Source organism: Sciurus vulgaris (genome assembly GCF_902686455.1).
Source record: "Sciurus vulgaris genome assembly, chromosome: 5".
In the NCBI taxonomy this organism is placed as follows: domain Eukaryota; kingdom Metazoa; phylum Chordata; class Mammalia; order Rodentia; family Sciuridae; genus Sciurus; species Sciurus vulgaris.
Genome location: NC_136465.1, coordinates 124,998,688 through 125,018,240, shown reverse-complemented (window position 1 = coordinate 125,018,240; position 19,553 = coordinate 124,998,688). Strand labels below are relative to the sequence as shown.

Below are 19,553 nucleotides of genomic sequence, written 5' to 3'. Positions count from 1 at the left end.
GCATGTTTGTATGTATGAACTCACACAGTTCTTGTGGCTGGATTTTCATGGGAGTGCTAGGCAGGACAACTTTAGCTTGAACTACTGAGCAGGAAGCATTTCAAAGAGGTTTTGGAACCCTATTCACTGGACAGATCCTAAAATCCTGTGGATATCTTCAGATCTGGAAACACTTCTGTTAGAAGGAACTAGAAGTTAAATGGATTCTTCTGTTTAACTGCAAGTATAAGATTGGCCTTCTGACATCATTGTTTCCCACCTCCCATTACTTTATGTGTTCTTTTCATTGGAGCTCAAATTATCACAGAAATTTATTGTAGGTATACTGCAATATGAAGCCTGCAAAAAGTCTCTTAAAGTTATTGCATACTAGAAGTGACAACACAGTGACATTTGCTGTCCTTTCTACTCTAGGGAACAGTGTGTATGGCATTACAGAGCTTGCCAGGGCTTTTGAGTTCCTGTTTCCAAACTTGGCCCAGGGGGTTTCTCTGTGACCTTGTTCCTCACAGTATGGTCCATGGACCTGCACCATTGGTATCACCTGAGAGAACAACAGACTCTCAAGCCCCAGCCCAAAACTGAAGTAGAATCTGCATGTTAACAGGATCCCAGTCATCGCTGACTAATGTAATGCTATGTGTATTAACTTTGAGAAGACTGCTCTCACACACATATTAACCACAACCACACAGATGAAGTTAAGGGGTGAAAATCAGAGGATAAAATTCTGGCATTTGGGACTTTCCAGTCTGCTTGAGGCTTAAGTTTCCGTTACCTTAAGTGAGCATGCCTTTTGAGAAGATGATGTTAGAAGCCAGAGCAATATGCCCCTGAGTGCTCTTCCCCTGGGTGTGGTTGATATTCTAGGCTATTAGCTAATTGTTACCATCTAATCTGCAGGCCACAGAGGCCTGGCACCTGGTGACTGCTTTTCATTTGAGCTCATTTATCAAGGTTCAGGGGTAGGCATTTTGTTGTTTTCCACAGCTGGGGATAGACTGCTAACCCAAAGGACCAGTACCCCACAGCATATCACTGGCCCAGGCAAACCTTACAAAAACATAGGAGGCTTGGCTGTCAAAGACTTGGATTTGAACAGCTGGTAAGCTTCTTAGAATTCTTTTGTCTCTAGATATGAGGTGACAAAACACTGACTGTGTGACTGGACATATGACATGGACAAAGTTACTTAGGCCACATGCTCTATCTTCTCCATCCTGCCCCCAACTATAGCTTTTATTCAGTCTCGCTTTTGAAAATAGGGCAGAGGAGTGAGGGGGTGAAAGAGATTGATTAAATTGATATACATTTTTTGGTACTGGGATTGAAGTCAGGGGCATTTTACCACTGAGCTACATTCCCAGCCATTTTATTTTTTATTTTTTATTTTGAGACAGGGTATCACTAAGTTGCTGAGGCTGGCCTGGAACTTGGGATCCTCCTGCCTCAGCCTCCCAAGTTGCTAGGATTACAGGCATGCACCACTACACCCAGCCTAAATTGACTGCTTTAGGTCAGTTGGTGAAGTGGTATACCAGGGGCTGATTCTGCCAAATTAGGCAGGGATAGCAATAAAATCCCAAACTCCTCCCCACTCTTCCCTACACATTCCCAACCCTGCCCACATAGGGTGAATATAGTCTTGTCACCTAAATCAAATAAGGCTTGATTTTTATTCCTTTTAGTTTTGTCAGGGCTTCTCTATTCTTTTTGAAGAGCTTAGGTAAATGTTGAAATATCCAAGTCATTCAGGGTGCTAGAGGTGAGGAAAGACTTAACATTTGTCCAGACAAAGGCAGACTTTGAAGATTTGGACTGAGCGGATGTCCTTTGTCACTTAGCGTAGATTGGAGCTCATCAAACCTTAATGTAGTGTGAGCCCCATTCTTATGTGGAGGATTCTGATCCCTTAGACCTCAGAACAAGGCAGGGATTTTGAATGAGTGCATTAGATGAAGTATGTCTCTCTTTAGTCCTAACTGAATACTTTTAGAGCAGTTACTAAAGATTGCAGACTGGCTTCATCTCCCCCACAGACTCAGAACTTCTCTGACGCAGGAAAATCTGTTTTTGTATTAATGGCTCCTGGTACAGGGTGGCCCCTTAATAAATGTTTGCTAAGTGAATATGCAAAAGAAGAGCAGCAAGCAAGGTCCTTACTGGTTTTCTGGTTCACACCATATCCACTTGGTCATCATTCCAACTAGACCTCAAGCATTACATTTTCAACTAATGATTCTAATCTAATTATTAAACCCACCTCTTTGACTCTTTCACAGTTGTGTATTGGGCCTATATGTTTGTGTAGCAAATCTTCAAAGGAGACTATACCCTTGGTCGCCGAGCTTGTGTATAATCAAGTACTTCATAATGCACACCTGGAAATCACTAGGTTAGGTAGGAAAAGGGAAGAAGAATCAGAAGTCAATTTGTTAGGGACCAAAAATGGCATGCTCCCAGTTTCTCATGTGGTACTATTCCTATTATTTTCAGGTAAGAGTCTACGATCTCTCCAAATATGAGCATGGAGCAGATGATGTGTTGATCTTGGCCACTGATGGACTTTGGGATGTTTTATCCAATGAAGAAGTGGCAGAAGCAATCACTCAGTTTCTTCCTAACTGTGATCCAGATGACCCTCACAGGTTTGTGCATTTCTATGACCATAGGGTTTTTCCCTAAGCAGTCTTGCATGACCTGACTGAAACAAATAGCAATCAGGCAGTTTCATCATGCATGATTTATAATAGAGGTTGACATGGAGGGTTCAGTCCCTGAACTGCAGGAGGGCTCCATACTTATTAGAGGTACTTTCTTGGCCAAGTGAAAGTCCTCCTTAAGTTGAACCAAGATACAAGTGGCAAAGAATTTAATTTGTTAGATATATTAGCAGCATATCTTTCTCACATTCTTCCAGTGTTAAATCCTACTGAAGTGGGTGGTAACAGACCCTTCCCAGCATTGATTTTCATCCATTGTGGAATTGTTTTTTTTAGTTTTTGTTTTGTTTGTTTGTTTGTTTTTTAAGAAATATTGAGGAGGGAGAGAAAAAGTAAAGTAGATTTTTCTTTGTAGTATAGTGGCAGTGTTAATATCTTAACCCTTGAAGACTCTCACAAATAAATAAAACTCACCTCTGGAGAAAGGCAGCTTTAACTGGAACACAAAGAAACAAGTCGCCATGAGTAAAAGCCAACAATAACAACACAGACAGTAGAGGTGGACCTGTAAATATTTCCTTACTGGATTTATCAAAAATAGAAATATTTTTAACATGCTTCAGAAATCTTTTAAAAGACATCAAGAAAATGAACAAGGATAAGAGACTACAAAACAGAAAAGCATTTTTTTAAGATAAGGAAATGAAAATTCTAGGGGTAAAAATATAAAAATAGGAATTAATAATTCAGTGAATTAAACAGTAAAAGAGAATGTTAGTGAACTAGAAATGTATCTGAATAATAATCCAGAATATGGCTCAGAGGGACAAAGAAAAGAGAAAATGTGAAATGAGACTACGAGACTAGGAAGATGATCTAAGATGTTCTAAATAAATTTCCAAAAGGAACTACTATAGAAGATATGAAGGAAAAAATTCCCAATGCAAAACCTAAGATTCAAAAAACCCAATAGATCTCAGCCAGAAGAAATAAAAAAAAAATAAAATTGTAAATAGATACTTCTCAGTGAAACTGAAGAATTTGACTTCACCCAATCTATTCAAAGTAGCCAAAAAAACCAAAACAGAAACATAGAAATATCATTTAGACTGACAGCCAGCTTTTTGAAAGCAACAATAGGAGCTAAAAGACAATGGAATTATATCTTCAATTGGCTAAGAAAAACAAAAACCTGTCATCCTGAAAGTGTTTCATATGTAGTAAAATTATCAATAAAGAGGATGAAGTAACAAAATTTTCAGGTCACACAAAAACTGAGAAATTTCACTGACAAGCAGTCTCCTCTGAAGAAAATTCTAAAGGATGTACTCACATAAGAAAAGGAAATCATCTAACGTGGAAGATCTGAGAAGATAGATTATTAAGCTAAAGAATTAGTAAATGTTTGGATGTATTTAAACATATATTGACTGCATAAAATAAGAAGAATATCTGATATATGGGGTTAAAATGAAAGCACTAAATTACGGAACAGAAATAGCATATAAATTGGCAAAGAGGAATAATAATCAGCTTCAGGATGCTGATGCTATGGTTCTTCCATCTGAGAAGAGGTGAAAGATATTTAACTTTATACTTTAAGAAAACAAATTTAAATAGCTAAGGAATCAACTAAAGTACTAGAACATCCAACTCTCAAACTAGTAGAGGAGAAGAAACCCACATGGAATAAAAGCCAAGCTCTGAACAACTGATTAATCAAAAGGGAAAGTCATACTGAAAATTAGAAATTACCTGAGCCTAAATAATAATACTACACAGCAACAGTTTAAAGATTGAATTTGAGCCTTCTTTTTTTAATGAGCTAAGCACAGATGAAGACTACTCACCCCTGACCTACAAAGAGTGACTCCCTTCTCTCCACATCCTGAGGTAACTTTGTCCAAAACTATCCCTGTGTCATGGGGTCCCTGACCACAGGAAGAGTCCTTAACCACAGAGAAAGTTGTTTCTTGGAGTAAAACTTTGAGGACTGACTTGTGTTATTTGGCGAGTTCTGCCTATATTCTGCACATAAACATGCACAAAGGAATTCTTATAACTTCAAGGCTCCACAGAACCAAAGGATGGAGCCGTCTACCGGCAGACTATGTGTACTTTCCCTGTGTGCAGACTATGAGTAAACCTCTGTGTTAATTTAAAATTTTAAGTCTGTAGTCCTTAATTCAATAACAGCATCTAATGTAAGAAATGAACACATCAGAATAAGGAAAGTAATGGAAGGAAAGAAAAATAAAAGACAAGTGAGAGAATAAATGTACAATAAAAATAAGTTATAAACCCAAAATTTCATCCTTTAAAACAACATATTAGGGAAATATAAGTCAAAATCACAGTGAGATGCACTCATATAAGTAAGATAGTCACAAAAGCACCAGTATTGTATGATTCCACGTACGTGAATTTGACCTACAGTAATGGAATCTGTAGGGATGGAAAGTAGAGATGGTGCTTACCAGGGGTTGACGGGAGGGAAGGATGGGGAGTTGAAGCTCGATGGGTAATGAGTTTCAGCTAGAAAAGATGAAAGAACACTGGAGACAGAGGGTGGTAGTGATTACACAAAGATGAGTGCACTTAATACCACTGAAATATGCACTTTAAATGTAAACTTTAAAATGGTTAATATGGTAAATTTTACTTTATGGATGTTTTATCACAATACCAAGAAAGCAATTAAAAAGCAATAAAAATTAATAAAGTAAATAAATTTTCTGAAAGATTAATCAAAATGGGGGACAAATAAACAGTATTAGCAATACAAGAGTAATAACTCAGATGCAGCAGCAATTAAAATAGAAGAGGCAATTATGAACATATACATATTCTTTAATAAGAACTTTATAAAGATAACTTTATTCTAAATTAAACAACACAGTCAGTGAAATTATAATCAAAATATCCATGGCGTTTTTATGCAATTTAACAAACTGATTCTAAGTACTTTGTAGAAGGACAAGATGCCAAGAATGTTTGTAACATTTCTGTGGGACTATATAGTTCTTGCCCTACTAGATACTAAGATAAAGCCAAAGTAATGAAGACAGTGGAAACATTAAAAATTGATTGTTATCTCATAAAATAAACCAAAATCAAATCCAGGTGAAGACAGACTTGAATGTGAGAAGCCAAAATAAATACAAGTTTTAGAAAATAGCATGGGAGATAAGCTTATGTCCTTTGAATTGGGAAGGGTTTTTTAAACAAAACATAGAAAGCACAAATGTTTTAAGAAGATTAATAAGTCTGTGACAAAATTACATACTTTAGTTCTTCAAAAGATGGAGTAAAATGACAATCCATGAACTGGGAGGAGGTATTTGAAACTTGTATAGCTAACTAAAGAGGGACTGTTATCCATTCTATATTAAGGACTGTCATAGAGCAATAAAGAGAACACACACACATACACGAACAGAAAAATGACCAGGAACCAGCCAATCATTGCACAGAAAAGGAATAGTGGTCAATGAATATATGGAAAAATACTCAACCTTAATAATCAGAGAAATATAAAAACACACACTGACATGCGTTTTCTCACCAGATTGACATTTTCAGCATCTGAATGAAAAAGTTAGCAACTGTCAATGAGTGAGTGTTTTTAGAAAGAGCCCTAAGAAGTCATTTACCTTGGCATACCTGGGAAAGTGGAGTGTGCACCCCAGGTCTGTTCCTACAGTGGTGCTTCTGCAGGTAGAGTCTTCGAGCCACATGGTATCACAACACCTGAAAACTAATTAGAAAGGCAAACTTCCTAGCCCTGCTCCAAAACAACCAAATCAAAATTCCAGTGGTAGGACCAACAATTTTTGTGGTAACCAACCATCTAAGTGATCCTGATCCTGCTATAATTTGAGAACCCACTTCCCTAGAGCAAGTATTACATCACCAGTCATACAAAAAGATACCCAGAGAATCACTTTTAATTGCAAACACCAGGAATAATTTACATGTACAATCATAGGATAGATAAAATGAAAACAGAATTCAGTACATCCCCAAAGAGGAATAAAGCAAAGCTGTGCCTCTTAACAGGGAAGAACATCAAACACGTGATACTGAGTTGAGTAAATAAAATATAGATGATGGGGCTGAGGTTGTGACTCAGTGGTAGAGTGCTTGCCAAGCACATGTAAGGCATGGGTTCAATCCTCAGCACCACATAAAACTTAAAAAAAATAAATAAAGGCATTGTGTTCATCTACAACTAAAATATTTTTTAAAAACATAGATGATGAGAATATGATTCCATTTACGTGAAGCAAAAACTACTGATATGTCATTTAGAAATATAGATACTAAAAATATAACAATAAGCAAGAGAATTAACCCAGATTGCAGCCATACCATCCTGAGTGCACACATTTTCTTCCAGTCTCAGAAACTGAGCAAGGTCAGGCCTGCTTAGTACTTGGATGGGAGAATTAATCCAAAATTTAGGATTCTGGTTAACTTGGGAAAAGAGGTAAACACATGGGGGATATGTGCTTGAGTAGGGCCCACTGAACTTCTAAGATATTTTCTGGTAATGTTTCCTTTAGCTAGATGGCAGGTACATAGTTCATGTTATTTTTTTTTTTTTTAATTTTTTTTTTAACTATAGATGGACACAATACCTTTATTTTTTTAACATGGTCCTGAGGATCAAACCCAGTGCCTCACACTTTCAAGGCAAGTACTCTACCACTGAGCCACAGCCCCTGGTTCATGTTACTTTTAAACTGTAATGTTATATACATCCATATGTATGTAAAATATGAAAGACAGTGTAGTCAAGTGGTTAAGAGCATGGAATCTGCCATTGGACTTCCTGAGTTCAGGTTTTGGCTCTTTCTTCTAGCCTTGGTAACTCCTCTGTGCCTCTGGTTCTTCAGGTGTGAAATGGGGCTCCAATAGTGCCAGTCTTGTAGATGGACATAAAGCAAAGTGCCTGATCTATAGTAGCACTAATAGAAGTTTTTTATGATTATTATAAGTTTCATATATTTCACAACAACAAAAAAATACTCACAAAAAATGTGAAACTAAACCATCTCTCTCCTCCCTGAATTATTTGCTTAGGTGCAAAGGAATTGATGCTACTTTAATTAAAGGTTCTTTTATTTGAATTTGAATGCCTTTTCTCCTTCCAACTTTTTAATCTGTGTTATGTGTCCTACTTGCTAGCAACATTCTCATGTCGATTTTCTCTACCATGATTATTTTTATAAAGCTTTGCAAAGCCAGCTGCCAGTTATGAGTTAAAAGATGCTTGACACTTTTTAAATTTTTCTCTAAGCTGGCCTGGTCTTGCCTGCCAGCCCGTCTCTCTCCATGGCAACAAATCTGCCTGCCAAGGAATGGTTACCTATGGGCAGCATGCGTGCCAGGTCAGAGCAGGTTCCTGGGGTCAGAGAGAACTGCTGCCTACAGAGGCAGAGTTTGCAGGGTTTTCCTCTGAACAAACAGGGCAGAAAAAAAAAAAAAAAAATATATATATATATATACATATATATATATATCCTTCAGTTTGCCTTTCAGAGAAGACAGCAAACCAAAACCTGACAAAGAATCCTATATCAGATAGATGAATGAGTGAAAGGAGAAATGGAAGGCCAGTTTGTTGGTAAGAGAGAGACCATAAGGCAAAAGATCAGGAAAAGTATGGATAATTTTTGAGCTATTGAGACAGAACATAGGGGTTGAGGTTTTCTTCTTTTTCGGATTCATTCATTTGAGAAATAATGGTAAGGACCTGTTCTATGAGCCAAGGTCTGCTAGACACTGGGGAAGAATCTGTGAAATAAACCAGCCTCATCTCTGCCCTCTTATTGGAATCTGAAGTCTAGAGGAGTTACAGAAGCTCAGAAAGTCACCTTATGAGTGACTCAAAAGAGGAGCTTATCCTAATGCAAGGGATGTCTACACTTAAACCTGAAGAATTAACAGAGCATGAGTCCAGCAATGTAGGGGTGGGGTAGAGTTGGGGAGGGAAAGCATGGCACATTCAAGAACCCAGTGATCACTGTGGCTCACTGGGCCTCCATGAGGTGGAGTGTCCACAGATAGGCTGCGAGGTCAGTCGGGTTCGTATCATGTCAGGCCTCATGCATTCACAAGATTAATGAGTAAAAATTCTTTGTAAGAAAGAAAGTCTGTGGTAATGATATGGAATTTGTGTAATTCGTTCATTATGACCCATAATCAGGAAACGTTCTGCACAATCTGATGGTAAAAAACAGCATGAGGATTGTTTCCACCCCTCTGTGCTCCTTAGTAATTTAAGCCATATTGGGACATCAGAGCAACTTAATTTGTTTCAAACTCAGGAATCATGTCAAATGGTGCTCTCTTTCATGCGTGTGGCATCTTTGCGTGTATCTGAGTGTAACTTGGCAGGAGGGCATCACACTCATGCCCCAGCCTTAGCATGTCTCCTTGGGAGTTCCAAGGACACAACATCCAAACCCAAAAGCCGGGTGCCCTTCCAGCTGGGAGCTATTCTAATCTTGTCTCACAAAATGGAAATATGAGTGGAATTCACCCTAATGGGTTTTAGGAAAGGCCAATTGTAATCACAGAGCTTCCACCAGCCCTTCCTTGACTGAGAGTTCATTCCTCTGCAAACATAGCCCAGGACCCTAGGTTTGCCTGTGGAATCATGGGGCAGGGGTGTGGCTGGGTCCAAGCCTGGGGGGCTGACCAAAGGAGGCCAGCCTCTTGTTTGATACAAAATGAGAAAATGAGGAAGGATAAACTCCCCAGGGTGGGAGGGAAGGGAAGAAAGCAAAGAAGAGCAACAAAATGTTTTCTACTTTGAGGTTTTGAACAAAATGTTTTTGCATTTGAGGGTTTGCTTGGGCCTGTTTTACTTTGAATTTTACCAGGTTTTCCCAGTTTTGTCTAGAAAGGAAACAAAGGGACAGGGCAGAAGTCTACTGCTGACAGACAGGAGTTTGGGGGAGTTTCTTCATTATTGGGCACTTGTTTCTATTGTGTGAAGGTTTTTTCTTTTGTCTCCTAGTGACACCTGATGACACCCTTCCCAATAAGGAATTTAAAATAGCATCACCACCACCCTCAACAGAATCCTTGTGAGAGAAAAGATGGGTGGCACAAAGAGGTGTTTGCCCAGCTCTGACCTCACACCTTCCTCTCAGGCAGGGATGGGGACAAATGGCTCTGTGATCCTCCTGACCCCAGTGCATCTTGTTAAGCCCTCTTTCTCCTTTTGAACTGTCTTGACAAAGAAACCAGAAAATTTAAAGGCAGCCTTGTAGACAAGCCAGAATATGAGTGCAGTGGGTTTTTGTCTTTCTTTTCTTTTTATTGGAGTTTGCCCTGAAGTATAGCAGAGCTGGCAGCTCTTTGACTCGCCTGTGGGGTCATGAAGTGAACCGTTCACAGAAAACACATCACAGTGCATTGGGGAGTAGGGTTGTTGGAGGTCATGGAGGTTGGCTGTGCAGGGCTCTAATTTCCCGTAATTCCAGTAAGATTCTCTTTTGAGACCTTTTGAGATTCTGCAAGATTTAGAGAAAGTACTCAGAGAAAGACCTGGAAGGGGTTTTCTAAGGTGAAAACTCTGCAATTTGACTGTCCCCTCTGTCGGGGTGACAGAGGTTTAGTCCTGGAGGTTTAGTGGTGGGCCTCCTGGGGGAAATATCAAAATGGAGGCAAATATGTAAACACACAAAAAAAGATGCCTAATATTTTGTCTGAAAGGAATACATTGTTAATATTACTAAAGGCAGGGAGAGTGGGCAAAGCCAAGAGAAATGAGCCTGAGAACAGTTCACCAAATATGAAAACGTAGCATAGATTCATGTTCCAAATACCCAGGCATAACTTTGCAAAGCTTTGCCCGTCCTTTATTTCCTTAAACCTGTGTGTGTGTGTGTGTGTGTGTGTGTGTGTGTGCGCGCGTGCGCACGCACGGCACACGCACACTGGGGATTAAACCCAGGACTTTGCACATGCTGAGCACACATTCTATCACTGAGCTACACTCCCCAGCCCTTCAAGGATATTTTATGAAGTATTTAGTCTCTAAGTACCAAAGCACCATAATCCCATTCCCTATAATGAAAGAAGCCTTTTTGATGGTCAGGTCATGCTTCCACTGTCCTTCACTGCCACACTCTGGTTAGCTGTGTGTCTTTAGGAGGAAGGGGTTAATCCATGGAAGGTTAATGGTAAAACACCCACCAATGATAACAGGCATTAAATGCTAACTTAATATAGGTATTAAATGCTCGTTTGTCTTGCCTTGATAAAATAAAATTTATTTTGGCAAAAGACAAAGGTCCTTTAAAAAAAAAAAAATCTTTCCATGAGTTAGCTGAACTAATTTCTTAGCAGCACCATATGGTATTCAATAACTATGCCTCCAATGCAAAAAGGAAGAGTTCCTCCCTCCCCCACCCCCCACTATGTCATTTACAGGTTTTCAGAACAAATTCGTTGAGTGTTTGATCTGGTGTTTGAAGACTAGATAAAATCTGCATTTTTGTTTCTTGTGCACTGTTTAGCATATTCAGATCCGTGGGAATTTGGAAGTCAGCCGGAGATCCTGGCTGCAGCAGTCTCTGCACAGCACAGACAGGCCTGGTTTTCTATCCTCAGTGCTGTTTGTGTGGCTGGCAGAGCAGAGCTGTGCGGCCACTTAGCAGTGTGGCCACATCAGGGCATTTCAAAGAGCCTGCCAGGAAGGACTGAGAAGATGGTGTATTATGTCCCTTTGTATTGAAATATTACTGTTTGGAATTTGAACTAAAATTCGCTCGCCATCTAAAAAAGCCAGGAAGCCAGTGCCAGAACACAGAGAGGTAGACAAAGCCTGTCCCCCTTCCCACGGGGGTGGGGAGCTGTCTCCAGCCTGTGGCCTTCTTCCAGTGTCTCAGGGTACTCTGCCTGGGTGGAGTCCCTGTACCCTCAGCTGGGGACAGAAGCTGGTGTGAGCAGCTTCACCAGCTTCAACTGCTTCAGAGCTTGGTTCCCAGGGTGTGGCCTGGATCCCATTGGTGAACCTAAGATGCCTGCCTCCTACCAGGGCTATTTGCCACTTTCCAAGCACAACAAAGGCCACCTCCAAACCAGCCCCCATTCTCCCCATCCACCCAGTCACCAGAGATCCAGGCCAATGTTCCAAAGCTGTGGGGGTAGCTTTTTCACCTCTTAAATCTCAGGCCTGCTCAGAATGCAAAGAGGATTCCTCCTCCTGTTCTCATCACATGGTATTACTGAGGGGTATCAGCAGATGGAGGCTGCCTTTTATATGCAAATATTTGGAACCCATTAATTCCCCAGTTCCTGCCACCTACCCTCCCTCTTGTAAGACCCTATCCATACCGTTCAAATGGCAAATAAAAGTTCCCACCCAGATAGAACTATGAAAGATGGTAAGCATGGTTAGAGCCTAAAGCCTGAAATTGACTTATTTTTGACACTTCAGTGGTGATTCAGATGTGTAGGAAACAGACTCTGTGAGAGGGAGATGACTTCAGGCAAAAACTTGTGGGGAGGAGAAAGGCATTTTATGTCTAATGAGGAAAATGATAGCTAACATTTATTGACCTCTGACCATGCGCCAGCACCGTGCTGGTGCTGAATGCTTTATGGAAAAATCTCATTTAGTCCTTGCAGGAGCCTTCTCAGTCTGCACGATTACTATTCCAGACTTACAATTAAGAAAAGAGGGGCTCTAATAGACTAAAGAGTCTTTCCAGAGCCACTCGTTTGGGTGGTGGGAAAGTCAGGGTTGGAACCTACGCAACCCACACCCACACCCTGAGCCCTTTTTTATTGCCACTAAAGAGGTGAAAGAATCAAGAACTGTCACAGAAATGGCAAAGACAAGAGAGAGAATCGAGGATTTATTGGCCTCCTCCTGCCCTGACTTTCAAGTAGGTGACTGTGAAAAGAGCTTTTGGCCTTCCTGTGGTTCTTCAGTCCCTCTTCCTTTTTTGTTTTCCTCGCGGCCCCTGCTGTCCTTTCTCTGCTCCCTTCCCCTTCAGAGCACAGCCTTGTGAAGTTTGCCAAGCCAAATCCTTCCCCCAGCAGCCATTTCTTTCAGCAGAGCTTTGCTGATCAATATTGAAAGCTTCAGTCAGAGAAGAAAAAATGTTCTCAAAATTCAAAACTTGTCTCCTGGGGAGAATCTTCCTTAGGAGAGAGTGGGCACTTCAAACTACTCCAACAGTTCCTTAATGCAGCCTGACCACGCAGTCCTGAATAAGGCATTTCATAATGCCCTAAGGTTGCTCCATAGTCAGTTTCCAGAAACAACAGGCTCCTCAGCCCACCTCATGGTCCCACTTGATACATAACAGAATCAAGTTCCTATTCCCTTTCTTCTGCTGCACCCTGTTCTTTACTGCTCTCCAGAATGTTTGATGCATATGTCTCATGTTTTAACTCAGATTTTCTCCCTGCATCCCTCAGTCTGTGGCACATATATGCCCTTGTGTTAAGCCTCAGTACCAAAATCAGTAGAGTCCTGTTTTACTGCCACAGTAAGCAGTTTCTCTCATTATTTCCAACCTACTCAGCTTCTGTAAGGTAGAAATTAGAGGGGGAAAAATGGGAGGGAAGAGAAGCCATTCTTGCCCTCCAGTTTTTCTCTGTACCAATCCTGATGAAAAGCAACCTTGCAAATGATTTTGTGCCTGGGGCTATGAATATGGGGCTATATGGATGCTAATGAACACTAAGATGTCCACCAGCCTAGACCAGTATGGAGACTGGAGCGAAGAGTCTCCCAAGAACTGGGTTCCTGGGTTTGTGCTGATCAGTTTATGAGGAAAGCTTCCTAGAAATGATTTCATCTGACCCAATTGCTTTCAATCCAGTGCTGGATCTGCTGTAGCATGAACCACATTTCAGGAAGCCGGTCCTAGAGCTCTGTTGCTCTGTTCACCTATCAAATGCAGTGTCTAATCAGTCCCCTTCAATTGTCCACTGAGACTGCTCGTGGACAGGGAGGAATATCACATGCCTTAATGAAGCCTGGCAAAGAAAAGTCATGTGAAGGAATCTCAACTACTGGGAACAGCGCAGGACCAAGAAGTCCTAGGGATTCTCCCTAGGCTTTCCCTTAGGTTGGGTCTGTCCTTCCCTAAAGTATATGAGTACCTGGATGGGAGCAGATACATGGCAAAATTGAAGTTCTATAAGAAAGAAATGGCTGGGTAGCCCTTCCAAACACACAAAAAAATGTGAAGTTAATCCTTATACTACTAATGTGGCATGTGGATCCTAAGCCAAAAAAATTATTATGTTCTAGCAATAGAAAACCCATATTATGTTAATCAGCTTTTCATCGCTGTGACAAAATGCCTGAGGTAAAAAACAAAGAGAAATATTTGTTTTGGCTCATGGTTTCAGAGGTTTCAGTTCATGATTAGTTGGCTCCATTGCTTTGTACCTGAGGTGAGGTAAAACATCATGGTGGCGAGAGTATGATGGGAAAGAGGCTACTCACCTCCTGGCAGCCAGGAAGCTGAAAAAGCAAGAGGAAAGGAATAGGGGCAAGGTATACACTTTCAGGCCATGCCCCCAGTGACCCACCTCTTCCAAACAGGCCCCGCCTTCTGAAGTTTCCACCACTTCCCAATAGTACCACTGGCTAGGGACCAACCCCTCAACACTTGAACCTTTGAGGGATATTCAGATCCAAACTGTTAAAACCAGGTAAAGGCAAAATTTAAAATTTCTGTGGATAACCTGGGGCACAAAGTAAAATGCTTTCTGAAGAGCAGCTTGTATCTTACCTTCAAACCCACCTTGAGAAAGAATAACTAGATCCAGTGGAACTTACTCTCCGACCCCCAAATAAAACCTGCATGTAACAGAGACGGGTTAAGAAAAGAATTAAACGTGTGACAATAGAATTGTTAGGTTGCCCTGGAAAAGAACCAAATGGAAATTCATAATAGTGAAACACTGTCATTGAAATAAAGTAGCTCGCCAAATGAAATGAACAGTAAACTACTGAAGAACCTCTTAGATGAAAGATATCACAGAAGTAGAAATCTGGAAGGTAAGATGGGAAGGCCTAGTTAGAGTTTATAGAGAATATATAAAAAATTAGAGAAGCAGTATTCAAAAAGTTCATGGCTGAGAATTTTCCAGAATTAAATATTTTTCTGTTTGAAGCAATAAAATGAATTCTAACAATGATAAAAAAGAATCCTCATTGTTAAATCTTAATGGAACTTCATACTATTAACAGCAAAACAATAGCTGGACATGGTAGTGCATGCCTGTAATCCCAGAAACAGGAGAAGCTGAAGCAAGAGGATCCCAAGTTTAGAATCAGCCTGAGCAACCTATCAAGATTCTGTTTTGGGGGTTTTTTTTTGTTTTGTTTTGTGTACCAGGAATTGAGCCCAGTGGCACTTTGTCACTGAGCCCCTGCCCTTTTTAATTTTTTTATTTTGGGACAGGGTCTTGCTAAGTTGCCTAGGGCCTAAATTGCTGCAGCTGGCTTTGAACTTGCCATCCTCTTGCCTCAGCCTCCTGAGTCGCTGGAATTACACAGGTATGCGCCACCATGTCTGGTGAGACAAGTCTTAGCATAAAAGTAAAAAGGACTGGGGATGTGGCTCAGTGATAGAACACCTCTGGGTTCAGTCCCCAGTGTAGTGATGTGAGGAAAGTGATTATGCAATGATAGCAGTGAGGACAGACATTTACTACCAAAGGAATGATAAAAGACAGATTTCTTCTCAATAAGACTAGAAACTAGATGTGGAAAAATATCTATAAAACTGTTAAGGGAAAAAACACCCAATCTAGAATTCTATACCAAAAAGGTTATTATTAAAGATAAAAGATAAAAATAACCATTTTTGTTATCCAAAGGCTAGATGAGACCTAGCCTTAATAATGTCACAGACCATTATTAAGAGAATCACTAAAAAATGTCTGTCTATAGAAGAACATTTAAACCAGAAGGAAGGAATACACACACACACACACACACACACACACAAGTGTACTGCATAGTGACATACACCTATAATCTGAGCTACTCAGGAAGTTGGGGCAAGAGGATCTCAAGTCCAAGGCCAGCTTCAGCAATTTAGCAAGACTTTACTGCAAAAAATAATAATTTTTTAAAAAAGGACTAGGAATGTAGCTAGTGTTCAGTGATAAAGTCCCCCTGGGTTCAATCCCTAATTGGACACAAAACACGAAAAGTCTGTTGGGTTTTGGGTTTCTTTGTTTTGTTCTGTTTATTGCAGGGCTGGAAATCAAACCCAGGATGTACACACTAAACAAGACTACCACTGAGCCACATCCCCAGCCCACTGTTTATTTGTATGCCTATATTATAAATGATAATAATGACTAATGAAGGATTAAAAACAAGGTGAAGCTAAAATATTAGGCAGTAACATGAAAGATGAAGAAATCATTCTAGGATCCTTCTGATATTCAGGAGGACAGAAATATTACATATTAAAAACTTGAGTAAAACTTGTGAAAGAACAGAAATAAAACAATCCTTCCAAACCTGTTAGAGGAGGAGGACATTTTAGAAAGGTGTCAACCTGACAAGAACGAAGGAAAGCTGCAGGTATACCTCACTGGCAGAGTGCTTGCCTGGCATAAGGAAGGCCCTGGGTTGATCCCCAGCACTGCAAAAAGAAACACAAATATTGAAAGCACGATAAAGGAGTGTGTGTGTGTGCAAGAGGGAGAGAAAGAGAGAGGGTAAAAGTAAGTTCAAATATGCCTGTTTTTATAATAAACAAATATTACTCCCACTCTTCAATATTAGATTTTATTTTCATTAACCATGTGCCACCAATGAAATACAATTAAAATATTGCAAAGTTTAAAAGGCCTACTCTGCTTTATGTCTTTTGTGATTGAATAATATCGGGGTGAGAAGATGGCATTGAAAAGGACTATGGTTTCTTGCTTCAGAGACGAGGGTGCAATTAACTCAGGACGAGGGATGGGGAATCACCTTGGAAGTGCAAAAAACTGAACATTTATTGAGTCCTTCCTAAGTCTTAATTGAGACCCACAAAGAAAACAAAGGAGCATCAGAGAGAACTTGTGCCACATGCTATGAAAATAACAGACTCACGAGGAGATCTTGGATTGTGTAATGGCATGGACATCCGAAAAAGAAAGGAAAATTCAAGAACAGATCTCCAGAATAAAGAATATGGTCAGTGGTATTTGTGCCGGAATGGGTATTGAGAAGCTGCCTTTGGACCAAGCTTTAAGAAGACAGATTGGAAAGGTTTTGGACCTACTGCTAAGAGACAGGGGAAGAAAATAGGAAGCAAAAAACTAAGAAATCGAGAGTGGATTTCTCTCTCAGAAGTTCACCTGAGAGAAGACAGAATGGACGGTGATGAGAGAAGCAGTCTCAGAGGAAGTTTTGTTGGAATGAGTGACAATCATATTTAACGATAAGACCTTAATGATAGGGAGTTCTCTGGGAAATGAGTTTCCTGGGAAACCGGTTTCTCTAGGTGACCTAATGCTTGCTTTTTGAAATACCAAAGCTAATTTTGACCATTTTTAAACATACCGAAAGTCACTAGCAGTAGCAATATCAGCGTGATCTCTTGCCTTCACTGTGGATGATGCTCTTTCCTGACTTGAACAAAGCCAGCGAGACATTCTCAGCTAACCTTGTTTTGAACTCAGCGGTTTCTCCGGGACTGAGGAGACCTGTGGAGGCCTATTTGCCTCCAGACATAAGAGCTTCAGACAGCTGTGTCTGGAGTCCTTGCGTCTTGCTTGTTTGACCTCTTTGAGTGTCTTTTATTGTCAGCCATATTTTCTCACAGCTTGCCATAATTTTCTACATCTCGTCGGCTCATGAGCTGAGTTAAGGTGTGTTCAGCCCTGATGGATGAATCAGCTTATTGACTCAGCCAGGTTTCTGAACAGCTAAGGTCCAGAGCCTGATCAGTCACCACAATAATAAACGTCACCTTAGCTTTGGCCTTTGCCTGCATGGTTGTATCTCACATATACAGTTTAATTTTAAAGGGAGAGTACCCTGGAGTGAGCATCTTAGGGGCTCTTTTGAATATAGTATAGGAGTTGCAGTATATGGATTTCAAGACAGTTATTTGTTCAAAGGCCCCTTTGGATACCTTTCTGTTTATTTCCTGATCTCAGAAGAATAGTCTGAGGATGAACTAGTTGCATCTTCCCTCAAGTATAAGTGAGAAGTTTCTGCCCCAAAGCCAATACTTCTCTCAATACAACAGAAAGCAGTATCTTTCCCACTCAGCAACTCCCCATCCCTCCAGGAGAAAAGGGATTCATTCTGCATTAGGCGCCAGGTCTTCTCTGTAGTGTACGCTTACCCTCTGCTCCCTGGGCTATACAAGAAGACTTGATTCTCAAACACTCTATGACTTAGAATCTTCACAATCCTGAGATCATTTGCTATAGCCCATAGTCTTAAAAGCAGGTCTCTTTTATATGAGTATCTGTAAATCAATAAGGGGTTTTAACAGAAGGAATGGAGCATTACTTAATGGAAGGAATTATCTAACTCAGAGTTCTGAAGACTCAGCTGAGACACTCCACGTGGGGAAAGGTCACTGACAACATCCAGGTGATCCCTTGTAAAAGTCCCACCACTGGCTTCTGCAGGCCTTAGAGGGACATGGTTAGTTTTTTGGTGGTTTACTAGACTTTAGCTCTTAGTTTTTCAGGTTCAGAATGTGTTTAGATTCATTATCAGGAATAGATTCATTATCAGAGCTGGGCTCACCTTAGCCAAACTCGCAAAATTGATTCGTAAACCAAAATGCTAGCCCAGCACGGTGGCCCACACCTGTAATCCCAGTGACTCCTGAGACTGAGGGAGAAGATCAAAAGTTCTGGGCAACTTAGAGAGACCCCATCCCAAAATAAAAATTAAAAAGGGGCAGGGATGAAGCTCAATGGTAGTATTGAAAAAAAAAATTAAAAGCCATTTCACATTATGCAGAAAAGTATAACTGACTTACATTCTTAGTGTACAAATGGTTAGCTTATTCATCCCCTGTGGACAAGTCTACACAGTGAGGCAGACCATAATCAGAAGGTTATTTGGTGAATGTGAAATCAGCAGACGAGTGAATCGTGTTTATTGGAATAGGTTGAAGAGTAATCCATCCCACACAAAATAGGGTGGGCCCTGCCAGTGGAACTTAATTTCTTTGAAGTTTGTCAACTAAGATTCTCTCTGCCTTGATCTGAATTTGTATAGACACCTGCCAGTATTTTGTAACTTTTTTTTTGTGCCTCAAGGCTAATCACGGCCCACAGTACCCAAATCACCTCCTGTGTTAGACTTCGTCTACATGTTAACACTTTGCATCTGCTTACAGTATCGTTCTCTCTTTTTTTCTTCAGTTTATAGTTTAAATCTCAATGAGGCAACCTTATTTTCAAATTCTTGAAGGATCCCTTGCTGTTCTTACATTGATCTAGAAATTGTGCAACTAATAAGGATGAGTGGAGCAGCACATCCACCAAGGTTTATCTGTCATTCACCAAAAAGAAAAAAAAAGAAAAAGCTTGACATTTTTGCTATGACACATGTACTATTATTAATATTTTTTAAATCAACTCAATTTTTAAAAACTTATTTGATTTTACTTATTTATTCATTTATTTTGGTACCAGGAATTGAATCCGGGTGCTTAACCACTGAGCTACGTCCCCAGGCCCTTTTATTTTTTATTTTGAGACAGGGTCTCACTAAGTTGCTTAGGTCCTTGCTCAGTTTATTAGGCTGGCCTCAAACTTGTGATCCTCCTGCCTCAGCCTCCTGAGTCACTGGGATTACAGGCATGCACTACCATGCCCAGCTAAATTTTATTTTTAAAGGAGATTTACCCCTACCATAAATGGAAA

General features: G+C 40.3%; 1 protein-coding gene across 1 annotated transcript in view; it reads left to right on the top strand.

The window, feature by feature from the left end:
• The window catches only part of LOC306660947 (protein phosphatase 1H-like), a 130,962-nt gene that overhangs the window by 106,292 nt on the left and 5,117 nt on the right, over nt 1-19,553 (top strand). The window contains exon 6 of the mRNA XM_079139700.1: nt 2,497-2,648. Within this exon, the coding sequence (XP_078995826.1) occupies nt 2,497-2,648 (152 nt within the window). The remainder of the gene's footprint in view (nt 1-2,496; nt 2,649-19,553) is intronic.